Genomic DNA, 18,206 nt, shown 5'->3' with positions numbered 1-18,206 from the left:
TCTGGACCACAAGGAAGAAGTCCTAGTTATTTCAAAGCTTTTTATTACATACTTCTCATGCTAGCCTCAGCTCAGACATCTTTCCATCCCACCACCCCAACATGTCGTAGGGCATGCAGACATGCATAACACCCACAAGCTGATGTTTGACTACAGAATATTATGTTTATATCAACATGTACTCCACAAATCTTAGGTTCCCTGCCCCAAAACGTAAACCTCTTACCTGCCCCAAATTTGTCTCCATCAATCTTGAACACCTGGATCTGAACATTAAATACGTTGACCAGGGCTTTGTCTGTGACCTGGAGATTCTCCTCTGCACTGCACTTGTAGGAGTTCCCTACTGTAGCTCTCAGCTCACTCATGCTGTTGTTTGATGCTTCAAATCTTGGAACTGTGTAAGAGAAAGTCTTATTACAGAAACCTGAAGAGCAGGAGCTGTAAGCTTGTAGAGTTTAAATTTGATACATTCATCCTCAACATTTCTAACATGTTCTTTAATGCACGCAACCCTTAATATATATAGAATTAGTTACTGAAAGCAGACTTCTTGAAAGTCCCTACCTTTTGCTTCAGAAGGCAGAGTTGTGCTCACATTCACGCCTTGCAGGAAGAATTTTTCAGTACTTGCATTCTTTAAGAAAAAACAAAACAAACCAGTAGTTGTCATTTAAGCTAATGATGTACAACATAAGCTGTTAACATTCAGGTTCAATTCTGCATGCATTTTGAGAAAGGTTTTCAAAAGATAGTCCACAATTTGGATTAGCATCCAGATGAGCTTAATTGCACTTGAGGAACTATTCCTTGGGGGAGGAAGGGAAGCAGAGCAAGTGGGATGGTCACCCCTCAGACTGCTGACTTGACTCCCACACCACTGGCATAGTCCTGCCCATGCCTTAACCAGGCTAGTGCAGTGATCTCACCTATGCTACAGATGCAGCTCTGAAGCAGGTCAGTACACCACAGAGATGCGGAGACTCATTTAATAGTAACAGGTCAAGGTGATCACAGTCGATCAATCCCACAAGTATTAAAAGGAGCATGAAGCTCTGACAAACAGGGTACATTCAATCCTCAAGGGTACGCAGCACTAACATAGCACTGGGGCAGGGCTGCGGGAAACTGGATTCCCAACCACCACAGGAGACCAGGCACACATGGCCCTTGGGCTGTCCACAGAATAGTAAGGTGGATTTAAATCCAGCTCCAGGCTTGTACGATTAAGTGAGATGCCTACTTGTCACAGGCTGTTCTCAGATTGGGCAAGAAGCTTTAGAGTAGGCAATACAATCTTAAAATCCCATTCCAAGCAAAATACATATGTGTATACATATTATGTGTGCATACATACATATTCTTTCCTCACAACAGTGACCAGGTACAAAACCCTCTAAATCCTAGTATTAAAAGCAAAGGAATTATTTACTTCCCTTCCTTTAGTTCCATCTTTCTTCTCTCCTACTTGCTCCAGTTAGTTTTCCCGACATGAAGAGTCCTGCAGACCCTACAGCTTGTTTTGAGACTCTTACCAATGCAAAGCGGAAGATAACCCTTGTTTTATCAAAAGTCAGATTCAAGAAGGCAGACGAGTTGTCACATCTACCAGAAGAGGTTGTATTATGTGGTATAAAATTCAGCACATCCAAGCCCATCTATGAGAGAAGAGGATCAGTTATGACATTCGAAGAGACTAACACATCACCTTACGTTCAGCTGAATTCTGGCTTGCTTATGCTCACATGCACACTCTACATGTAACAGATGACTGGCCAGATACATTAGCCCATAAATAGCACATGTAAGTTGCACTTGCATTACCAGGCTGGCACAGAGAACACAGGTCATCTTTGCATGCCTAACAAAGCTTTCTGCAGCCAATAACCTGCTGATTTCTCCACACTAAACTTCTTTGGTTCCAGCAGCGTAAAGTAAACACATCATTAACCATTACACAGGGAGCAATAAGCTATGAAATATTGCTTGGACATAATGAAGGGAACCATGTGTAAGCACAATCATCTTGCTAGTAACTTCATGTCAAAATGCTTTAGTTTTGCCCATGGGACATGATCTTATACTGTCCTGTATCTGCAGAAGTCTGTGGGTTAAATACAATTCCCGATCAATCAACTGGAAACCTTTCAGTAGCTCTTAGTTGATCCTCATCTGACTTGGGAAAACCTGTTTGCCAGCTCCTTACCGGTCATGACACTAACATCAGCTGTTCCAGTAGAGCTAGAATGTCATGCCATAACATGGCTAGGGAATTTCATGCAACTAAGGTGGCTAAAACACAGCTGCCATCGTAACCAGCTACTGTACAGCCACATGCCAGCTATCAGCGCTCCTGGTATTACACCTCTCAGTCACGATCATCATAAATGCAATGGATTCCTTTGCATCACCACAAAAGCATCAAACAGCTAAATCCTATACAGATACCACCTCCCCACACCAGGTCCTTCATCACTGAGATCAATCTTCATTATGGTTGCTTTTGTATAGTTTGTTTGCCTACACTTGCCCTCGTTACATCCACAGGATAGGAAAAAGCAGCTTGTGATCAAAGGTCCCTCACAACAAAGCTTTACTGAACATCAAGGTTTGCTGACCCCTGGTCATTGTTTCCTATTGAGGACCTGACCTTCAGCAGTCCATTTAGGATTACTCCTCAACTGCTTTGCCTTACCAGCTAGTGTGTACCAGGTTTGTCTGCGGGGCTGGCAAGCTGGGCTTTGCATCAACTATGGAGGGAAAGAACCTGTACCAGGGTGGACTTTACATAAACCATGAAACATTTTTGCTGTTGAAATCAGCCCTGCAGTAGCTCATAAGCGTTAATGTCAAACCCAAGCCTCCTTGGTGCTGGCTGGAGGTTAACCAAGTCACGAACCTGTCCAGTTTTATAGTAGTAACAACCTTTCCTTCTAATAGTCACTCACTGCTTTCATTCAGGTGCCTCAGGCCAAATTCCTGGATTTTAACAGTTTAAAAAACCTTTTTTACATGGCATCTTTGACAATAGGATTCCCCCTACTCATACCTTGATAATTTTTGACTGCTTCTGTGGAACAGCCATGTACATGTACTGGATTTGACAGACAAGTCTAATTCTCTAACTGGACAGAAAAATTATCACTTACAGTAGAAGAGAACCTTTTGAATTGTCACTAGTCTAGTCAAAGTTAAGCAATTAACTTAATAATTGCTTAACAAATGGAGTACTATCATGGATGAATACTACAAAGAACTGTGATTTTAAAAGGAAAAGGTTAGCCTATAATAAATAAAGTCTATAATAAATAAAGTCTTCAAATCTGAAGGCTTTGAAGAGAGAAAAAAAATATATACCTTTTCATCTTTTTTTAGATAGGTGATATTAAGCTGTAACCCCATGTAGGCAAGTACACAGGTTCCATTTGGACCAGTCACATTGTATTTACCAACTGCAGGATTTGAGGGTGATACAGTTGGCACTGGACTAGTTGTTGTTGGAACCTGGCTAGTAGTCTGTTTAGGAGTTGTAGGCACTACAGCAGTAGTAGAGACCATATCTTCAGCACATTCTGTCTCTGGAGAGAAAGGAAAACAGTCATTACAAAAAAAAAAATAAGAAATGAAGCTCTGGGATGCTCTACCTTTTTAATCCTCAAGGGAAAGGAAGACACAATTTCAAATAGCTTATCCTAACAGAAGATAATAAAAGCTGAAAAACATGATTGTAAAGCATTATTTGAATGCTCATTACAAAGTTTGAGACACTTTTGAAGCCTGGCATGTGAAAATGACACATCTGCTGTTATTTACAGAAGTTCACAGTGATTGCATCTGCTTTCATTGATGTCTGTCATTTCACTTTGCCATTAAGTCAGGATAAGTAAGATACTGCTATGCTGACAGAACCAGCGTTCCTGCTGTATGTTCACAGCAAGGCTAGGATGAATACCCCTCTGACACTCTGGGCATTTGCATGCTGGAAGCAGAAGAAAAGTTCTCCAGCCCACTGTTCAAAGTGGTCTCCCAGGACATACATTATTCTCCTTCCCCTCCCTCCATTACATTATCAGGTTGTGAGGACCCTACATCATTATTCTGGCAATATCCACTGTAACATTAAAATGCTACTGGACCTCTCAAGACCTTATAGCAGCGCTGCAGCTCTTCTATCCCTAACAAAGGGATTCCAAGACTGCTTCAGATGTTCTGCTATACCCTTTCAAGTCAATCCCCCCTTTTGTCCTGCATTAGCAGTTAGGGGGTACAAGGCTGAGTGAAGACGTGCAAGACAGCCTTCTCTTTTCATCCAGTTCAGCAGCAACTTCCAAGGCAAAAGAAGAGAGAAGGAACAGTGACTTGGATTTATTTGCCAGACTACTCAGAAACACCTGGCAGCAAGATCTTAACTTGATCTGGGAGCCAAGGCGGCTCCTGCATTGAACATCTAAGCCAAAATCAAAGGTCAGAGCAAAGACGTTACTATACACCTTAGCCAAAACCAAAGGTCAGAGCAAAGAGGCTTCCATGTTCTAAGTGAAGGTCATCTCCACATGTCAGGGGTAACGGCTTGCAACTTTGTAAGGACAACAAACTGCAGCAGCAGTCAATTCTGACTCAAAAGGCCTACTTCTCAAATTTAATCCTTGCAGATACCAGATGTCTAAGAAACAGCCTCTACACTTGAACATCAACTGAACTGTAAATTATGGCTCAGAACAAGGAGCTCTAATCACACCCTCTAAAGTCACAGAGACTTCAACACAGCACACTTTCCTATTCCTACTCCACTTACGGAAAGTCAGAGCAGAGGGAAGGTGGATGAATGGATGAGTGACCCTATCTTCTGTAGGCTGATACTGGTCAGGTCCCAAAAGGTGATCATTTCTTCACAAATAAACCCAACAGCAGCATTACTTTCTATCTCAATGGAGAATTTCCCTCCATCTGCAAGATCTCGCCATGTACAGCCTCTTACTCAAGCTGGCAGGAACAGAAGCAACCAAACCAATTCAAGTGGAAGTTTGTCCTAGACAGAGTCTTGACACAGTATTTTTACTGAACTGATAGCTCATAGTAACTCTGCAAGACAAATCTGAAGGGACAAATTCTCCTTTTCTTCAGAGCTGCAGATAATCATTACCATAACCTCAGCCACTAACTTCTAGGTACACTGACAGAAGTTACCACTTCTAGTGATACAGATACACCAAATACTGATTCTTTATCCCTTCCCTTCCTTTCTGCCCAAATCACCAGCAGAAATATCCTATAATGAAAGGTTTGCATTTATATTAATCTAAAACAGAAGGAACAGAAAATAAAGCAAAATGCTGACAAACTTGTGTTGCATAAAAAACACCCTCCAGAAATAACACAATATTGATTTTATTTTTTTTTTGACCAAAGGACTATGTAAGAGCAGATAACAGGTGATCTCGAAAGGAAAACTATTACACAGTAGGAAGATTCTATTGAAGTTTTGTAGATACTAAAAGCAGCTTTTCCCAGTATCATGGCTTATGTTCAAGCCTGATAACTGATCACTTATATTTATCTGGTGTGATAACTGGATCAAGATATCAATTAAAAAATGAGCTACTTCAGAAGACTGGAGTAATAGAAATCAGATTTTTTTTTTAATGAAAAAAATATAGGCCCACATCTTTGCTGCAAACTACCTCACTGAACGGAAAAGATTGATCAAGTGAATGATACACAGTGAAATCTGAGCCAGCCACATGAGGCAGCCATGAAAGAAGTCAATGCCACAATTATCATGCATCAGGCAAGGTATTTTTCAGAGAGATGGGATATACTCCTCTAGAAGGCACCTCTTCAATGCATCCATCCCAAGTGAGCACTGACTACCCTAGTTTTTAAGACTCATTTCAATTTAACAGGTGCATAAGTGGGATTAACAGCACAAGAAAAGTTCTGCATTTCCCACAGAAGATAAAGGCTTTCTACTTGCCCCAAAACTAAGGCAAAGACTTATCACTCCTTAAGACAGCATGGGTGATCAGTTTACATGGCTCTTCACATTTGAAGACTGTCGCCACAAAAACAAAGGACATGGACATTCCATAAAGTAGCTTGTCTTCTAATCACTATAGCAGTGAAATTACAAAATGTTTTTCAACACAAGCAATCAGGACAAAAAGTCGCTCTGTGATCAAGTCAGAGAAAGAACATCACTGTTGCAGCTTACATAAAGCCTCCTGTAGGAAGGCATACAGATCTGTTCCCTATAAACCCGTTCTCTATTGTCTGCCATTATACCATTCATTTTCCCCAGAGCACACAGTAAGTAGTTCAAATTACTTTGGTGGAGGCATAATACTTGCAAGTTACCAGATACTTCTTAAACAAGGATTTTGGCCATATGCCCAGCTGACCTACTGCAGCACGTGTTTACACCCATAAATACTCATGAACAGAAGGAATGTTCCACGATACCTGTATAAACCCCATGGGAACACAGTGCACTATCTTCCAGTCATGGATGCTGACAACCCTACAGATAAAACCTGAAGCAGGTCCACTCACTTCAAGAGATGCTGCTATCAGAGCTTCAGATCCAGTTTGTACCTGCCTAAATATGATGAGTAAGGACTTAAAAAGAAATAATCTATTATTGGAAATATTAGCTCATCAAGTACATTTTCTGCTACGAGATACCTACTGTTCATACTGAAAGTGCCATTTGTGAGATAGGCTTCCAAAGTAACATTGCTAAAAGTAACATTCACATTCTTCATATTGACTTGCTTGGAGCTGATGCATCTGTATTTTGTGCCCATATATGCCTGAATAACAGTTTTATGTGATGCTCTCTTCACTCCTGTAAAAAGATTACACTGCATTAGTATGTAACAGTATTTACAGAGACAAATCAGTATTACATCTGGAAGGGTTACACAATGAGAACAGGAAGTTTTCATTTTACCTGCAGTTGAGTTATGGAATAAGGTTGCATCTGACAGATTGTACTGGAAAACTAGCTCTTCAACTTGGTACTCATCTGCATGTTCTGAGAAGTTCAGGCTTAATGAATGTCCTGCTCCAAAATCCAACACCAGTAGTGGATGAGATGTGTTACCTTTACCACATGAGCTCTGTGGGCTTACTGTAGCATTTTGTGGAAGAAAAAAGTGTGCAAACTGTGGGGTACAAAACAAAACACATGTAAATGAGCTTTACCTTACTGCTTTTTAAATATCCCATGAAACTGTTACAAAACGTGCTATGTCTACTTATATACCAGTATATAGCAAATAGAATGTTACTAGCACTCAGGTTTCCAAGAATATTGCTCTCTGAAATTTGAGGGCAAAACAATACACACAGCATTTTTAGTCTTCCCCCCCAGCCCCCACTAAACTAGCGCTATAAATTTGCATGTACTTCTGTACAAGGTTAATCAAATCTGGCAAACTCTAGATGGCTGAAAAACAGGAAGAGAATTTAAGCTTTGCTTCTTGTAGTACAATTGAGTAAGAACAAAAGCAAGTGGTGCAGCCTACATAGTTTGGCTATAATACTTTGAGTTTATTACATATTGAGAAGTAACAAGGTACCTGAAGATCAATACAGTGTTTGCTGGAAAGTTTTGAGCTTATTGCTTACAAGAAGAAACAGCCAAAAGCATGTTAGGAAAGCAGTCACCTCTGAATGCAAACTTTTATACTAGTATCAGGGCGATTGCAGACAATCTGCACCACTGAAGAAGTGAACTATGCAATATAACTCTCACCTCAAAACACAAATAGCAAGTGCACCACTGGCAAAGTAATAGGATTTTTTATTTCTTAATTTCACATCATACTGATTGCTAGAGGAGAAAGAAAAAAACACCTCAACAAGAGGGCCTCAAAACATGCAGTTGCAATGAGATTATAAAGAATTGAATGTAATTCCTGTTCAGTAGTACAGATACCAAGAAAGTAAACTGAAAAGCAGAATACTTGTAAATAAAAATTCTTAACTTTCCAATAACAGGCTTTTGCTGTTAATATGGAACAACTTGTAAGCACTGCACTGGTCTGTAGATACACTGCAATCTAGAGATCTGCTAAGCGAGAAGATCAGAGATTTCAGGCAAGTTTAAAAGTTACATGCCAACAGCCATTTCAGCTCAGGTTTAGTCCATGTAAGTATGACCAAGTTCACAAAAGTCAACTGATCTTTACAGTTCCAGTGAAAGCCATTTTAGCTACCATTTAGTGATATTTCAGTCACAAAATTAATTTCACATATGTATTTTTTGTGGTGGTTTCAGGCAGCCTTAACCCTGTTTAATTAGAAGCAGCATCAATAGTAAGTCGTTGCAACATGACTGGAAGGGATCAAATCTTTGTTGAAGTGGTTTTTAGTGCTTAGATATTTGTTCAAAGTTTAAGTACTGTGCACTTGCAGAAATACCATGCATTTTATAAACACAAATTAGAGACAAACTGCGAAATGCTACCCTTACCTCTTTTTGCCCATTGCTTTTGTACTCCACTGAGAAAGCTACTGTCATATCAGCGATGATGCAGACCTTGCCACTTGGATCTCTCACCTCAAATGAAGAGGAAGCCTGTAAAAAGCCTGTTAAGAATGACAAGTGGTTAGTTTTGCATCATATAATTTTATCTTTTTTTGATCCCAAAGAGAAATACGTACACGTCTACATTTGGGAGTACACCCTAAACAGCAGTTGTGTTTGGAAATTTGGGTATTAATGGTCTCTGTACTACCTTCAACATCACTAATGCACAGAGGGCAAATTTAAAACAGCACATATAAAAAGACAAAGTCACCCAAACCAGAACTGTTGACATGCCGGGTCCTCAGAGGGCAAGAAAAACTTGCAACAAAAACTAGTCATAGTGTTCAAGGCAGCTGATCAGTGTTCACCCTACACAGCAACTATTTTGCAAGCTTCAGCCAGAACTGACTTAGCATATATGATCTTGCATGCCTACGGCACTCAGCCTTCCCCCCACAACACACCACGCAGCCTTCATTCCCGCTGTACCAGGACACTCAGCTGTACATGCCCTGAATGCAGCATTAAGAAAGCTTGGATTGACTGCAGATGTTTTGGAGGGACTGCCAAAACCAGCACGATGGAGCATGCCACCATCGCGAGGAGAACTTCTCTTTACTGTCATCACGCTCTCTGCACTTGACAGGAGGATGGGGGCCAAGACCTTGACATAGGCAGAGGTTATGTGTTCATGACTGGTTTAAGCTGACCTCAGACTGAGCTGCTGACAAAAACACAGCTCTTCCCCCCCACTCACTCCCCTCCAGCCCACCAGTACAACTGACCACACTAGTACTGACTTAACAGGGTAAGAACATACAGCAAGAGGAGCACAGAATTATCCTTTCTGACAGCAGACCAGCATCCACTGCCAGTGGAGCTTGACTAAGGGAATGTGTTGCAGCAGGCTGGATACAGCCGAAAAGCAGGTTCTCTCTTACTTCATTTGCAGTAAGGGCTATCTGGACAGCGCTCCTGTATCTGAAATCATACCAAGGTCTTCCAAGTTCTTTTTTATTTTTCTGGTTCTCAACTCGTCACCACACACACAGCCAAAGCACACCTCACTGCAGAAGGCCTGCCTGATTTTCATGCTACCACTTTATCAGCCTGCATTTCCAACAACTCCAGTCTTGCAGAAAACCTGATAAAAAACAAAAGCAGTTGCAAAACATAAAGCTTTCTATCTCCAGCAACTAAGCTCTAGAGTCAAACATGCTAATCCATTCAACTGCTGATACAGCAAAAAGGTCCAGACAAGGGATTATCCATTAGCCAGCTTCCCCCCCAAGAAGTTTTAAAAAAGCAAATCCCAATTTTAAAACTTTTCACTCCAAAACTATGGTGCATACAATTGTATTAAGACAGTTACCAGGAAAAATTTTACTCTTGTCAGCTGGACTTCGATAGAAGGCCCTTCAGTTGTGGGAACACAGTGGAAACAATTTCTTTGGCACTCAGCAAGCATTTTCCCTTGTTTCTTTCCCCTTAGCAACAATATATCCTCCCCCAGCACCAAAAGGGAGGCAGACCTTAAGCAGGAATTCATACACTTTACCCAGTTGTTTGAAGAGTCTAGACTTGAAACCAGAGATTGACAGAAGAGAGAAATTTCTTGAGAATGGATAGTGTAGACAGCTGGTGTTTCAAACCAAAACTGTACTAGCTTCGCCCTTCTGTCCAGTTCAGTGTTCATTAAGAACATATATTCACAAAGACGTTACCTATTGCAGTTCAGAGCAGTACTAGCAACAGTCAATGCTCTTCCGCATGGAAGTTTCAATTTGCAAAGTTTCCTTTGATTTGAATTTACATCTGGAACTTGTTTACATTTCACCCAAGCATTTGTTTGCCCAAAAGCAATCTGCTTACGCTTTCCTGAAGATTTCTAGCACAGTACAGAAAACAACACAGAGGCAGGCAGTAAAGTCCATGGCTACTTGAACTAACACTACCAATGGAAAGCGTGCTAGAATGACAGCATTCAGTGTGCAAACTGACTGCCTTGTTTGACAGCTTTTAAAAGTCTAAGCAATTTTAAAGCTAAAAATAAACAAGTAATAGGCAGCAAAAGAAAAAAAAAACCCACACCAAAACAGTTTTAAAAATAAATGCAGAAGAAAGAAAAGACTGAAAAACATTTAAGAGAAATGTTGTTGACCTAAAGGAAACTGTGACAGACCTGGCCAGTACAGATAATTCAGAGAACAACAGAAGACAGTGCAGAGATATCAGAAAGCATTAAATGGAAGAGAGATTCTAGGAATGAAGAAATTACAAATCAGTTTAAGTAATAGAGAATAAGGGGTGTGAAGAAACAGTAGGAAATACCACCTGCTAAATCGTAGTAGGAAATAACTGTAGTTATTTCTAGTAGTGCTAAATAACAGTAGGAAATAACTGCTAAATTTTCACCAGGTTAAGTTCATACCATGCTGTGAATCCCGATTTCGTTAGTGTGGAACGACCACTATAAAACCCCATTTCTCCTTAAGAAGTGTTCAGCAGCTGCTGGATTTGCAGTATCAGTGATGAGACAGACGCATCCAGCATGAGACAAGAGGGCTGCTTCACTCTGTGTAAGCCGACATGCACAGGGATGGCAATCAGAGCGACAACTGTGCTGCAGCATCATCTGCTCCCGTGGTCTTGGAGGAATGCACATGAAAGAATGAAACACAAGGGACGGAGGAACACAGAAAAATCAAAAAACCACAAAACAACAAATCAAGACACTGGAGGAAGGAAGGTCCTGCCTACTCTTCATCCCAGCCAGTTTAGGGCAGAGGAACAGCTCACTGGGCTTTGCAGGAAAGCAGCTGTTGAGTTTGCGCAGGCAGTTTAAGTGTGGACTAGTGATTAATGCATGAATCATCACCATCCCACAAATAGCAAGAGCCTACAGTCAAAATGTCAGGAATACAGAAAGCAAACTGATCTTGAATCAATCTGTCCTGGGAATATTGCTAATTAAGTTACATAAACTATTGCTCAATTTTAGCTTTGCATATCTACAACTTGACAATATTGCTTGTACTTCTCATAACAATATAATTCTTTGCAATTCAACACAAAAGCTGGTACAACCTCCAGTTTCTTAACTTCACACTTTAAATGCTCCTCTTAATAAACTGCAGCACCCTATATGACAACAATCTGTGTTAGAGCAAGGGCAGTACTACAGTGGCAGTGTGCACCCACAGTCCAGAAAACCAACCATATCTTGGAGCATGAACAGCAGGTTAAAGGAGCTGATTCTGCTCCACTACTCTGCTCTTGCAAGACCCCACTTGGAGTACTGTGTGCAGTTGTGCATTCCCAGCGTAAGAAGGACATGGAGCTATTGGAGTAAATCCAGAGGAAGGCCACAAAAATGATAAGGGGGCTGGAGCACCTCCTGTACAGACAGGCTGAGAAAATTTGGGCTGTTCAGCCTGGAGAAGAGAAGGCTGCGTGGAGACCTCATAGCAGCCTTCCAATATCTTCCAGGGGGCCTACAAGGATGCCAGAAAGAGACTCTTCATCAGGGACTGAGTGATAGGACAACAGCTAGTAGACTCAAGCTTAAACAAGGAAGATATAGGTTAGATATAAGGAAGAAATTCTTTACTGTGAGGGTGGCGAGGCCCTGGAACAGGCTGCCCAAGGAAGTGGTGAATGCTCCATCCCTGGCAGTGTTCAAGGCCAGGCTGGACGGGGCTTTGATCAACCTGGTCTAGTGGAAGGTGTCCCTGCCCGTGACAGGGGGGTTGGAACTAGATGAGCTTTAAGGTCCCTTCCAACCCAAACCGTTCTGTGATTCTCACAGCTGAAGAGCTCCTAGACTTTTCAATAGCAAAAAAGTAAGTTTTGTGAAGTTTATCATTCTTTTGGCTGGAAACACTGTGTTATGGATATCTAGTAGATATCTAGATATCTAACTAGCAGAAATGCACCAGCATCAGAAATTTCACTTAGTTCAGATGCTTCCTTTGTATTTCAGTAGGTCCTGGAAAAGGGCTGCTACATACTTATTCTAGCTGCATATTTTCAATTGAAAAATCATAGGATAATTTCTCCCTTTATAACTTTCTAAAGTTAGAGTCTCATGCAAGAAAAGATCGAAGGTACAACTGTTGAAGCAACAGCTAGTTATGCCACTTGAATTAAATCCAGCATCCTCCCTACATAAAAAAAACCCAAACAGAGCATATTGACACTGATATATAGTAAACAAGTCAAAACAAAGACTTCCTTGGTATATAACAATTTATCATAAATCTCCTCAGAAAAAGTTGCTTCTTTTAAACTACAATGCTAAGAAAACAATCTAGCACGTTTTGAACAATCTAAATCAAAGCCCTTTGAATATGGCTCTTAAAATGTCTGGATTCCCCATCTCTTGACCACACAAAGACGCTTTCAGGTTTCAACTTTATTATAATTGAAATCTTGTTAGCCAAACACAGCTACCCTTGAGTTGTTCTCCCATTTAACTGAAACCTACTGAGGATGAAAGACGAATGGTGGCGTGCTCTAAAAACCCCGAGCATATACCAATGGCAATTGTTTGCACTGTCTGCTTGCAAAGAGTACTTCAGCTACTACAGTTAATGATTTACTTTGTCTCAGTTTTTTTTAGAAACATGGAACATTGACAATAAGGACCTCATACACAAAATATACTTTTTTATAATTTGAGGTTTGTTACTATAGTTATGTTTCTTGCAGAAGTAAAAAACTCTTTAGTATTGTTCTTCCTCTCTCAGAAGAAAGGACAACAAGCCACCCAAATCCACCTGGGCACGTTTTCCACACCATCAGTAGTTTGAGGAATACAGATATCTAGTGGATGGGGCTGTTTGCAGTTACATCAAGTGACTGGCATTAGGAGGAAAACCATGGGTTCAGCACAGCCCAGATAACCTAATCGCTCCCATACGTGCTGCGACAGTGGTTCAGAGCACCACACCTACAGCCTGATCATACACATCAAAGACGCTGCTCAGCTATAGCCTACCCTGTAATTACTGTGCAGCAGTACTCTGCAGGTAAAGGATGCTGCTGACTGACGCCAGCACTACACAATCATTCTGTACCTAAGCTACAGTCACTACTGTGTTGTCTGGCACCTTTGCCCAGAGGTTCTTAGGATATATGCAGTGAACACTGCTATCTGTGGGGCACTAATCCAAGGAGATAAGAAATGCTGGTTCTTATCTAAAAAGACCATTTATTTTCTGTTGTACAGAAGTGGTCAGTAATTTACTCATTCAGATGGTTTGAAAGGATCCTGTCATCTCAGTGCCATTTTGTGAACAAAGTGGTGACCTTAGTTACCACTTCAGACTCCTAAATCTATGCCAGAGAGGAGAATGGAAAAAATCCCTGAGGAGTTATGCTCTCCTCTGACAACTTGTCTTCTAATGTAAGCACCACTCCCAGAGGGACACTTAGTACAAGTCCTTTCTCAGAAGACCAAGTCACAATGACTTGCTTACAATCCAGGATCTATACTACCTTGGGATAGTACAGAAAGAAAAAGAACTTTAATAAAAATAGATTTTTGAAAGATCATTCTATTTACTAACACTAACATTTGTGGGGAACAACTGAAAGCAGGAAAATCCCTTGATAGACTTCATGTATGAACAACTCTGTGTGAGATGAGATAATCTTCCTAAAACTGAGTTACACTCACCTGTCACTAACAGACTCTGAAGACTGAATGCAGGCTATCTGGAAAGCCTAGTAAGAAAACACAAGGCTGGACCCACTTCAACTGCTGTCGGACACACTTGAACACAAAAGCAGTGGTGGAAAGGGCAAACAGAGCTTAATTCAAGGATGGATGAGAGTACATTAGGAAAAAAAGAGAACCAGCTGCATGTGTGCAGGTGCAGCACCTGATTATATCAAGTTCCTGATCCAGCCCTGGAAGATCCACCCTTGCCAACTACCAGAGACAAATTCATGCAGTCTCAGATTATGCTTTTGATATTGTTGATTTCCATTAGGACAGCAAACATTTTGTTTCTCAACTTAAGTTTGCAGTCTGAATAACCTCTTTCTTTATAAACAAATTTATGAAAGTACAAAAGCATTAAAAATGAAAGGTTATTTAGCAGCTGTACACTTGCCATTTAGCCAGAGAATTGCACAATTGCATCAAGTTTAGTCACATGAGGCTTTTTCTACAGTTTCCTATCTAGAGGAAGGAAGTCTTGGGATGGTTCCACAGCAGCTGATTACATGAGTGCACTGGAAGGTCTGAACTCCTGTAGCTAGACCCTTTTCAGCATTCACACAAGTCCATTTTGCCCTTGCTCTGGTTAGTGCTGCTGTATCACACCACAAAACTAACACATGTCCTTCAAGATAGCTGGCAGCCTCAAACAACATTTGGAGGAAGGAACGCTGTGTTAATTTAAAGAGAAGGCCCCACCAGAGGTAAGAATATTGGAAAAAAGATAAGCCAATTGCCTGAGTAAAAACACTCTCCTAGTCCTATTGAGAAGAGAGTAGATCTCACCCCTGTCAAGGGAAGTAAAGACATAATGGTGTTCCCATATTACATAGACTGAATTCTGCCTTGTTAAGGAATCAGAAGCCACTGAAGTTACAGATACAAGAAAACCAAATACAAGATACAAGAAAACTACATGTATTTAGTGTGCACTACTGTGCTCAAGCCTGAACACTGGAGAGGGAACAGCTAGGGAAGTGCCCACTGTGCAGAGCTGAACCACATTTGGAACTCTGTACTCTACTGCCAGGGTGTTGCTAACACTCTTACACGTTGAATTACAGTAGAAAAAGTAATACTGACAAGAGTCAGTGGTGCTGTCAAGTGACGAAAAGGTTAAGAAACTGTTACCCTGAGATTGAAAAGGACACCAGTCCATCTTATAGTCAGATGCACAAAAACCATGAAAGCCTGATTTACCAAAACATAAGGTAATTTTAAAACATATAATTTAGAATTAAGATAATGCAATGAAGCTTTCAAATAGCTGTTGTAACTATTGCCACCCATATACCCCAAAGGGTCTCCTGCCAAGCTGAAGAGAATAAATGCCAAGAAATCCATTAGGGCACCAAGCTTCCTCAAGGAATTTTCCAAAAGTCACATCTGACAGAAAAGACAAACTGCTGCAGGTAAGCTGCAACAAGCAAAGGTGAGGTGTGCCTTCTTAGGGCTAGAAATAAGTTACCTTTGAGACAGCTTAGCAGGGATAACAGCAGTTAATATCTCAACAAAGTATCCATCTTTTCTTTGAGTAAGGCTCCTCTGTACCTAGAAGCGATTCTTCATTTTATCGTCTGCCACTGATTAGAAAATATCCTGTTCACTACAGAACAATCTAGAAGCTGGTTTCACAAAACATGAAACTTCTCAGTCAACCTGAACAAGAACCTAGGGATCCTATCTCAAAAGCAGCAAGCGAGGGAGCCTGCAGAGTTTTTGCTCAGCAAGTAAGGAGTTACTTAAGTTGGAAAATCTGCTGAAGTTAAAGCTAAGTAACCTATCATGCAGGACAGCCTTGGACTAGCAAACAAATTCAGATCCTTAGAGACTGTGTCAACACTCTTAAAGAAGCTACCAAGCAAACACAATGTTAAGGGCAGCATGTGGTAAAACCATGTTTTGGAAGTCACACATAAAAGTCACTGTATTTTGTGAAAACTAATTTATACTCTGTCACAGTCCATGCAGCTAGCAATGCCAAAACCGAGTAAAACAGTACAACACCATATTACTCACTGGCTGGAATTTGTTATCCAAGTTTCTCTCAACTATCCCTACATTGGTAGCAAGGTTTGTAATTCCCCTTCAGACTAGAGCTGTGCAATAGAAACATGTGAATTATGCGTCAGTAACCCTGAAGTGGCATCACACTACCTTGTCAAGCTCATTTTTCCTTCCCCAAATCTCAGACTCTTCCATTAGTTACTCACTAATACTAAATCCATGTCTGACTCTAAACTTAGGTTTTCAGAAGTGTTTTCACTGTTGTGTTTCTGTTTCAGTAAGGCAAAAAACCTGCAGGTGCTCTAGGAATCAAAGAGCACGAGCAGCTCTGTTGGGCTTGGCACACAACCCAACTGACCCATTGTGCTCAACAACAGACAAGCACCATCTTCCTCCGCGTTTCAAAAAGCAGCAGCTAGATTTGATGGAGGGTACTTAATTCCCTGCAGTCCTCCTTCCCTGTATTACCTAAATCGTTTTTCATTCCAGAGGCACACTTGATATTAGTGAGGAAATTCATCATTAAACACTTCATGCTGACACATGAAATATGCAGCTTGGTGCTTGCTGCTCAGAGTGAATGGAAAACCGAAACAGTAAGTGAGGCGTGGTGAGGTATTCAGGAGGAATAAAAAATTTCTTTTGTCCCAAAGTCAAGGCATTGCCAAACAAGCTTTCACATGACCCACCCATGCTAATCCTTCAGCCTCCCGTGAGCATTACCTTATCCTCACTCAGATGACTAAAAGGTTACAGATGAGCTAAAAACTCAGCTCCTATCTTATCATTATCTCCTAATTCTTCTCCCCTCACTAAAGCCCAAGCCCTGGCACTCTGGCAGACAATGGCAGAGGTGATTCGTACTCCAAGAAGGGGCCTCTATTTGCACCACAAAGTTTATCCCTGAGACCGTAAGGTTATGTAGAAACATCCGGCTACTAGATACTGGTGCAAAGTCCCAGTTGCCAGTAAATAGTTTCTCTGTAGCAAAATAAACTAGTCTGCTGCTTCAGCTGCAGAAATTTAACATATTTAACATGCCAGAAAGTGACAAACCTAACACAATGAATTATGGTTGTAACCACTAATTAAGCAGGTGAAAAACTACCACAGTCCTAAAACATATTAGCTGTGCTACCACTTAAAAACTATGCAGGCTAATTAGAAGGCAAACAAAAACAACTCTTCATTTAAGCCATAACTATATTAAGCAAGCTAAACACAGAATTCTCACTGCAACACCAGTTCAATGCCATGTGAGCTGCCAATCCTAAAAATCCAGTGTGATAGCGTTGTAAGCCACCATGCTCACTAGACTGGCTCACAAGGGCTGGATATTTGAGCTGCTCAGTGCCCCTTGTGACTGACACCTTTCGGGCTCAGTGAAACTGAAGTACCATCAACAATGATAAAGATATTTACTACCAAAGAACAGCTGAAAGAGTCTCAAAGACTGTCAAATCTCCAAAATGACGGCAGATAACCATTCTCAACTGCTGCTTTACTTGGGCAGTATTTTTGCTGCCCGCTGAAGAAGTTTCCTTTGCTGCCAGAGCCACATTTCAGAAACTTGATAGTGTCGCGTGATGTGGCTTTCAAAGCAAGAAACCTGAAGCAACAGAGTTATCAGTAAACAGGCAAGACACACTTCCTCACCAGTCAGTCTTGCTGCACTAACTAACCTTCTCATCAAGGCACTAAAATCTCTCTATCCCAGTGACATTTCAGATTTCACTCATGGTATGGCAGGATGAAAGACATTAAGTAAAGGGAGCATTACATGCTTTATAGGAAAGGGCTACTTCCTAGCAATGACATCAGTAGTTCCTGCGTCTCCATGCCTCGTGGGAGGTAAAGGCGTGATTTCAGGATCTTCCCGGAGCTCTGTCCCTAGATCCAGTGCAGATGCTCCACGAGTGTTCCCGGGCACCACGCGGTTCT

The 18,206-nt window shown here is 41.1% G+C and overlaps 1 protein-coding gene across 1 annotated transcript; it reads right to left on the bottom strand.

The window, feature by feature from the left end:
• Nucleotides 1-226: 226 nt before the first annotated feature.
• Nucleotides 227-17,874, bottom strand: LAMP1 (lysosomal-associated membrane protein 1; the record flags this gene model as incomplete). Its single annotated transcript, XM_010011111.1, has 8 exons — nucleotides 227-397; nucleotides 568-637; nucleotides 1,536-1,658; nucleotides 3,358-3,578; nucleotides 6,686-6,844; nucleotides 6,950-7,163; nucleotides 8,477-8,592; nucleotides 17,771-17,874. Coding segments are annotated over 8 exons (1,178 nt in total), but the record flags the coding sequence as incomplete, so codon positions are not given.
• Nucleotides 17,875-18,206: the final 332 nt, after the last annotated feature.

The sequence above is a fragment of the Nestor notabilis genome, unplaced genomic scaffold (assembly GCF_000696875.1).
Source record: "Nestor notabilis isolate BGI_N333 unplaced genomic scaffold, ASM69687v1 scaffold5493, whole genome shotgun sequence".
Taxonomy (NCBI): Eukaryota; Metazoa; Chordata; class Aves; order Psittaciformes; family Psittacidae; genus Nestor; species Nestor notabilis.
Note: the sequence above shows the minus strand (reverse complement) of the source record. Positions and strands in the feature narration are given on the sequence as shown.